General features: G+C 47.2%; 2 protein-coding genes across 2 annotated transcripts in view; one reads left to right on the top strand and one right to left on the bottom strand.

The window, feature by feature from the left end:
• LOC138161922 (carcinoembryonic antigen-related cell adhesion molecule 20-like) overlaps positions 1 to 7885 on the top strand; it is a 29561-nt gene extending 21676 nt beyond the window's left edge. Inside the window, exons 5-12 of the mRNA XM_069089002.1 lie at positions 759 to 1037; positions 2879 to 3160; positions 3770 to 3872; positions 4812 to 4861; positions 5312 to 5373; positions 5830 to 5856; positions 6515 to 6610; positions 7686 to 7885. Of these exons, the coding sequence (XP_068945103.1) occupies positions 759 to 1037; positions 2879 to 3160; positions 3770 to 3872; positions 4812 to 4861; positions 5312 to 5373; positions 5830 to 5856; positions 6515 to 6610; positions 7686 to 7739 (953 nt within the window). The 3' untranslated portion in view covers positions 7740 to 7885. The remainder of the gene's footprint in view (positions 1 to 758; positions 1038 to 2878; positions 3161 to 3769; positions 3873 to 4811; positions 4862 to 5311; positions 5374 to 5829; positions 5857 to 6514; positions 6611 to 7685) is intronic.
• LOC138161923 (carcinoembryonic antigen-related cell adhesion molecule 1-like) overlaps positions 1 to 8175 on the bottom strand; it is a 332874-nt gene that overhangs the window by 148064 nt on the left and 176635 nt on the right. The gene's annotated exons all lie outside the window — the stretch shown is intronic.

Here is an 8175-nt window from a genome sequence, read left to right as displayed (position 1 = left end):
CTGGGAGGGACCTTAGAACAGGGAATGTCAGGGCTGGGAGGGACCTTAGAACAGGGAATGTCAGGGCTAGGAGGGGCTTTAGGACAGGGAATGTCAGGGATGGGAGGGGCTTTAGGACAGGGAATGTCAGGGATGGGAGGGGCTTTAGGACAGGGAATGTCAGGACTGGGAGGGACCTTAGAACAGAGAAGGTAAGAGCTGAGAGGGCCCTTAGAACACACAATATCAGAGCTTAGAACCCACATTATCAGCTGGAGGTGGGGTCATCACCTCATTTTATAGATGAGAATGGGTCCCAATGAGAGAAAGAGGCTTTTCAAGGTCACATTGCTAGTTAGTGAAACCAGGACCGGAGTCCAGGCCTCCTAATTCCCAGCCTTGAAACTCTTTGTCCTTGACCCCAGATCTTGGCTTGCTTGGAGATATTTTGCCCAGTTTCCTTGGGGAGGAAATTCTTGGCTTCCTTTTCCTGGGTGAATTGGAGTGATAGCATGTGAGATTGGTTTGGGCAGTGGGGGAGTGAAGGGGCTGGACCAAGGGAATGTGTTGGATACAGACTACTGAATTTGGATTCCAAAGACCTGTCTGCTCCTGATCATCTAGGTGACTTTATTAAGTCACCCCATGGTTCCAGGCTTCTGTTTCCTCAACTAGATAATGAGAGGGGCTGGATTGGGTGATCTTGAAACCCCCTGAGCTCAGGTCTCAGGGAGAGATCCTGGAATCTCAGAGGTATTGTCTCCTTCTCTCCTCTCCAGAGCGGGTGACCAAACCCAATGTGCTGGCCAATATCACCTCCATCGTGGAGGATGAGGGAGAAGTGAGCTTTACTTGCGATACTCCAGATGTTGAGATCGAGGTTCAGTGGCTTTTGGACGGCCAAAGCCTCCTGCTGAGTGACCGGCTGGTACTGTCCCAGGAGAACCGGACACTGACCATAACCCAGGTCCGTAGGGAGGATGCTGGGCAATATCAATGCACCACCTCTAACCTTATCAGCAGCAACAGCAGTGACCCAGTGGCTTTGACTGTGAACTGTAAGTGACCACGCCTCACCCTTTGACTCAGAAAGCTTTGAGTGTTCTTGATGGCTAACATTTTTTGAATGGATTTTTCTTTATTATTGTCTATGTGGCTCTGGGCAAATCTTTTCCCCTCTGTATGTGAGGTGACACTCTGACATTATAAGTGAAAGGAAAGGCACTGGCCTACGTTGGAAAAGGAAGTTTTTCATAGAGGAGCTCCTTATTTCAATGAAATTCGAAGTCTGCTTGCTATCCTGTCCTTTCTCATCATATCCTTCCTCCCTTCCTCATCTTTTATAACAAGAAATATAAAAGAATATGAATGAGCCATTTAGAAAAACTAACCAACATCAGCGGAGCCTGACGTTAAGATGCAGTGTTCTGCAGCCAGTCTCCCACCTCGGGCAGAAAGGAGGGAGGCATATTCCTATGTCTCTTCTCTGGGAGTCAAATTGGGTCATTCTATGCTTGCCATTCTTGGTGGTGTCATTCCTTCCATTTACCTTGTGGTTGTCAGTGCACATGTGGATTCCCTGGCTCTGCTTAGTTCTTTTTGTATCAGTTCATAAAGGTCTTCTCAGGTTTCTCTGTTTTTGCCACATTTATCACTTCTGGCACAGCGGGATTCCGTCATTCAGGGACCACACTTTCTTTAGCTTGGACAGATTCTCCCTTGTTTCCACTTCTACTAGAAACGATGCTGCTGGGAATGGTTTGGTGTTTCCTTTTATCATTAACCTCTTTGGGGGGTGTGCCTAGATCTCTGGCTCAAAAATCTTTATTTCTACCATTTTTTTTTTTTTACCAACAAACACGTATCCTAGGCACTGTGCTTGGACGGGGAATATGAGGAGAAAAATGACACTGTTCTTCCCCTCAAGGATCTTACATTCATCTGGGGGTGGGTTTGGTGATAAGAGACAGTCTAGATCTAATAGGTAATCTAGAGATCATCTGGTCCAGCTGCTCCAGATGAGGTAACTAAGGCACAGAGAGTCTCAGTGACCTAACATCACACAGATAAAATAATAAGCACTTTAAGCCAATACAATAGAAGTTTATTGTCAATATTGAGCTAGATAATGGGGATACAAGAACAAAATGTTAAAAACAAGTCTTGTCCACAGGGAGCTTGTACTCTGCTAGAGCCCATCCCTATTATCTCAAAGTTGGTCAGTCCCTGATTTAAAGACCTCCCACAATGGAGAGCACACTGCCTCTCAGAGCCAACTCCTTCCATGGAAGGAGAGCTTTGAGTGTTAAGTTCTTTATCAATCAGTTTCCTTCTAATAGAAAGCATTCTAAGGTTTAAGCATTTAATAATAAAAATATTTAAACATAATAATAAAAAGCATTTTGAGGTTTAAACATTTAACAATAAAAAGGTTTAAGGTTTAAAATAGTATCTTAAGGTTTGCAAAATGCTTTACATATGCTCTCTCATTTGATTCTCTCAGCGTCCCCAGGAGGCCTCTTATTGTCCCCATTTTACAATTCAGGCCACTTACAAGTCAGGGAGGTGAAGCTATTTGACTAGAGTAATGCAACTACTAAGTATCTGAGACAGGATTTGAACTCAGGTGCTACCTGACTCCCAAGTTCAATGCTATTGCACTATGTCTCATTCCCATTTCCTACCTTCTACTTCAAATAAACCAGAGATCACAAGAATCAGAGAATTGTAGAATGGGGAAGACCTTTGGAAATCATCTTGTCCAACTGCCTCATTTTAGATGAGACAAATGAAGCCCAAAGGGAAGGGACTTGCCCAGGGTCACACCTCTAATAAGGGGTCTAGCCAGGATTCCAATCCTGTGGAGCCTTTTGTCCTTGCTTCCTTCCTGTTCTTACAGATGGACCTGACGCTATCAATATCACTCAGGGATCTGGGTCCAGTGTGAGCAGCAGCATGGAGATTAAGCTTGGCTCAGATCTGACCTTACGATGTAGGGCTCATTCTCAGCCGGTTGCCCAGTATCACTGGTCCCTCAATAGCACCAACTCATTGGAGCGGTCTGGGTCCCTGCTCACTATAGAGACTGTGACCTGGGATCATCAGGGATCTTACACATGCTTGGCATGGAACAACCTGACCCAACTGTCCTGCTCAGCCACAGTCGCCATCAGGGTGGTTGGTGAGTCCCTGGGCTTGTTTATAGCCCTCTTGTCACCTTCCTTGAGGTCCTGGGGAGATACAGATCTCAGAAATCTAGTCCCTCCTGGTCATGGACTGAGAACACAGACAAAGGAGGGAGTCCCTATATGAAGCCCCAGGTCAGCCCCAGGCCACCATGCTTTGGGGGTTCCTGTGATGTTGAAGACTTGGTTGGTAGAGCTTGTGATCTACCCAGTCAGTACCTCCTGCTAGACCCCCAAAAGGGGGGAGATGTATTCCACTCTCGAGAGATGATTCTGGGTCCTCATGCTCTGGGAATAGGTCTGGGCTCCACACCTGCCTCAGAACAGGCAGCTCACTGCCCCAGAAATATCTCTGGGTCTCTCATCCTTCCCAACATGTCCTTGGGTGCTTACCCCCAGGAGATGTCCCTGGCTCCCCCCACCCCCATCATAGGCTTACCATACCACCCTTGGGATGTCCCTGACTCCTTCTCCTACCATTTGCCTGGGCTTCCCCACCTCCTGGGGATGTCCTGGACACCCCCTCCAGGAATATCTTGGAGTCCCTACTTCCTCCTTGTGGTCCGGGGTTACAAATCTGAATCCTGTTTCCCTGGGTATGCAAGATGCCTCACTGTCTGCTGGGGTCATTGCTGGCATTGTGATTGGAGTTCTGGCTGCTGTTGCCCTTGCCTCGGGGCTGGTGTATTTCCTGGTCTTCAGGAAAAGGTACCCTCTGGAATGGGAGGAAGGCTCCTTGCCTGGGGGATCCATTCAGCAACCTCTTTTGTGTTCTATTCCAAGGCACAGAGGGTCAGTGGGAGGGGGACTGGATGTGGCATCTGAGGACCTGGGTTCAAGTTTTAGCTCTGCACTTGCTACCCTGAGACTTTGGGCAAGTCGCTTAATCTCTCTGTACATTGCTGGCTTTTTTTTGTAAAAGCAAGGGGCTGGACTAAATCGCCTCTGCCCTAAAGGGATGGTCCTAGGAGGCCAAGGACCTTTGAGGCACCATTCTCTTCTCCTTCCTGTGGCCACCCCCCCCCCCCAGCTTTGAGAGAGCCTGTAAATGATAATAGCTTCTGTTGTTTTTATTCTTTGGGGCTCATGGAGACTTCTCCTCACTGGGGTAGGTAGCGGACAGTTGGAGGGACACAGCATAGATTTCATTCTCTTCCATTTTACAGATGAGGAAACTGAGGCTCAGAAAGGGGGAGGTCATCTGCCCAGGATCGCACAGCCAGTACTTAAGCCCAGTCTAGTGTACTCTCTTTACTTCATCCCAGATGAAGCCTCTGGAAATGAGACTGGAGGGCTAGGCTGGGGTATGACTGGGGGGGTGGATAGTGGGCGAGGGCATAATTTCTGGGCTATGTATGCAAAGTATGGAGTGAGGAGCATATCGGGAATGTGCTTTGAGAGTTCATGGCCATGAATGTTCTGGGTAAGTCTCAGAGGGCTCCAGGGGAGAAGTAGGATTAGAGATGGCCCTGAAGGGTGGGGAGGATTTCAAAGAAAGAGGGTGATTAGCTCGCTCTCAATCCTGCTGTCTTGTCTTGTGGGTAGAGGAGTGAGAATGGCTGAGCCCCGTGTTCATACTTTGTAGTCCTGGGAATGAAGCATCCCAGAAGGGGGCAGGGGCAGAATAACAATAACACTCTCTTTCAGGGACACAGAAAAGAAGTCAGAGGAGCATTCGAGAGGAGGAAAGACTCTTGGTAAGTGGAGCCACTCATGGTACAGTCCAGAGCCCCATCGCCCAGAAGCTCCCCTCCTGTCCCTCCAATGCAAGTTCTGTTAAGAGTCCAGGCATGGGGCAGGTGCCTTAGAGTCAGGAAGACCTGAGTTTAAATTTGGCCTCAGGCACTTACTAGCTGTGTGACCCTGGGCAAGTCACCTAACCCCATTGCCTCCCAAACCAAATCAAACCAAAACAAGACTGCAGGTGTGAAAATCAAAATGACCTACATTCTAGTCCTAGCTCTGCTGCTAACTTACTCTGTATGACTTATGGGTAAATTTGTTTACCTCTCTGGGCCTCGGTTTCTTAATCTGCAGAATGGGAGGGGCTGAAGAAGATGGTCTCTAAGGAGAAATGTAGAGGCCATGGTCTGGTCTCACGAGGGTCAGTTCTTGCCTCTGGATATATTGGGTTTCTCTCCCTCCAGATCAATCGGAATCTGTGGCCATAGATGCTGTAGGATCCCAGAGACATACCAGACCTGCAAAGGTTGGAAAAACTTCCCTGGGTTCCTTCCCCATCTGCTATGGTGGGGGAAGCTCCCATCTGTGGAGGTGGAAAAACTGCAGGCATCCTTCTGCTCTCTCCCTCTGCTAGGAATCTAATACCTGATGTTTTCCAGCCTATGCTCTGGGATTCTTCTCCTCTCTCTGTGGGATGTGAAGTCAACACCTTCCTAGTCCATGGCTTGGGCCTCTCTGTGTTAACGATACTCAGCTCCTCTTAGTTGGACTCCTTTCTTCGGTCACTCCTTTAACTTCCTTGGGGTCTGCCCTTCCCTCCCATTTGCTTCAGAGAGATACGCTGCCATTCCCAACCCCAAACTTTGACTCTCTCTGGCACAGAAGGTCAAGAGCCAAGGGTTTGGTACTTGGTCTAAATGAGAATTCATAAACAGTGGCATCCCCAACCCCTGATGTGAACACTTTCTGTTTGTCTCCCCAGGACCCACCAGAAGATCTCATCTATGAGGTATGTTCAGAGGGAGCTGGGTCTTTGATGACCCCAATAGAGAAGGGGTCTAGAGTAACTGTCCCAAGCCTCTATTCCTACCTCCTTTATCCATTTAGAAGGAAGGTCTAGAAATGTTGGGGGCAGGAATGGGAAGACAGATGGAATTTCAGGATGTCCAAGATGGAATGAGCCTGAAGGGGACATCAAAGACCACCCAGTCCAACCTCCTTATTTTGCAGTTGAGGAAACTGAAGTTTACGGAGGTTAAGTGACTTGCCTGTGGTCTACATAGCTGGCATATTGCAGCATCAGGATTCAAACCCAGGTCATGACCTGGACATCTTCCTCTGGTGCCCAGAGCTGGAGGATCCTAAACTTTGTGTCACTTTATAACCCAATGACTCAAAGAAGTTTCTAATTTGAAGGTTTGGGAATTCCATGATTTGGAAACCTTCCATCATTTTAAAATTCTGTGATGCTAAGAGTCTATAATAAAATATATGAATTTAATGTTCCTTGAGGCTATGAATTTAATATTTTGAACTTGTATGTAAGATTCTGAGATGTGGTGAGTCTAAGATTCTATGATTTTGAGTTCTCCCAACTCCAAGATACTCGGATTCTAAGACAGATTGTTCCCTTGAGTCGTCCCCTGACTTTTCTTCTTTATGAACAGAATAAAGCACCTGGATGTTATATCCAACCCCATGGTCGTGCACTGCGTCCTGCATCTACCAGTGGCCCATCACACCAAAAGGAGCCAGATTATGAGGTACCCGGGGGGAGAACTGAGTCTTTGAGCCTGATAGCAGGACACTGTCCCTGGTATCCCTTGATCATCTTGTCAGAGTAGCCAAAGTCTGGCGTCCATGTGGAGGGAGGTAATGCTGCTAAAATCCTATGGCCCTGTCAGACCCCATCTGGAGGCTTATATCCAGTTCATCAGACACATTTTGGGAGGGAGACTAACACGCCGGACAACATGTCAAAGAGGACAGCCAGGCAGGGGAAAGGACTGGAAATTGGGTCATGCAAGGATGGGTTGGAGGAAGTGGAGGAAGCCTGGAGAAGAGAAATACTAGCAGGGACACCAGCACTATTTTAAAGACACTGGGCTGGGCTGCAGGCTAGGCAGGGGACTCCTGCCTTGGGGCATGACTGGTCTCTAAGGGTGCTTCTGGCTCTTACATTGCCATGTCATTCTGTATTCTAAGAACCTTCTAATTTTGCTATTCTGTGCCTTGAGGTCTTCTAGAGCCCTAACCTGCCATGTTCTATGTTCTTACATTCCTTTAAACTTTGCCATTCTATGTCCTCTGCTCTAAAGTCTATCCATTCCATGTTCTAAGGTCCCTCCCTGCTCTAACATTCCCTATTCTAAGGTCCCCCACAGCTACCACTTTCCCTGTTCTAAGGGCCCTCCCAATCCTGACATTCCCTGTTCTAAGGGCCCTCCCAGCCCTGACATTTCCTGTTCTAAGGGCCCTCCCACCTTTGACATTCTCTGTTCTAAAAACCCTCCCATCTTTGGCATTCTCTGTTTAAAGGACCCTCTGAGTGTTTATATTCTCTATTCTAAAGGCCTTTGTAGCTCTGACATTCCATGTTCTAAGAGCCCTCCCAGCTCTGTTATGACTTGGAGGTTATATAGCCTCTGTGTTGCTTCTGTAAGTCATTTCTTGCATTCCAAGGGGCCTGGAGAGGGATTGATAGAGGGACATCTGGGGGGGGGGTGTGTCAAACCACAGATCAACCTTATGTGAATGCTTCAGGGTTTCTTGCTGCACTTCTCACCAGAGGTGGCTAATGAGGATGGGGGTGCAAACCCCTTATATTTTGTTTAACAGACCCTGTCATCGCCATATGAGGATAATTATTGCGCAATTAACTCATCCACTTAGTCTTTTTTCTACTTGGATTCAGAAGTTCTGGACTGGAGTCCCAATTCCACCATTTATTTGCTGTGTGATATTAGACAGGCCATCTCCATTCCCTGGATCTCATTTCCCTCCTTGAAATGGAGATAACATTATACTGTGTCCTAGGATTTCTGTGAGCATATCAAGAAAAAAAAGTATGTAAAGCACTTTTTTCACTGTAATTATTGAATAAATGTCTATTACTATTACCGTTGTTGTTGCCTATATTATTATTAATTTCCATGCTTCCAAGACCTCTAATTGCACCCTAATGCATCTGTCATTCTCCCATGCTAGTCACCATCCATACATCCCTATCTGGCCCATGGCCAAACACGTTATATCGCCTGGTGGCCAGCCCTTCATAGGTGTTTTTTGTTGTGAATCTTGGATTGGAGACAAGCTGATGCAGTTGACA

Source organism: Petaurus breviceps, unplaced genomic scaffold (assembly GCF_028583685.1).
Source record: "Petaurus breviceps papuanus isolate PSGF00001 unplaced genomic scaffold, PetGlider_PUasm1.0 185, whole genome shotgun sequence".
Taxonomy (NCBI): Eukaryota; Metazoa; Chordata; class Mammalia; order Diprotodontia; family Petauridae; genus Petaurus; species Petaurus breviceps.
Note: the sequence above shows the minus strand (reverse complement) of the source record. Positions and strands in the feature narration are given on the sequence as shown.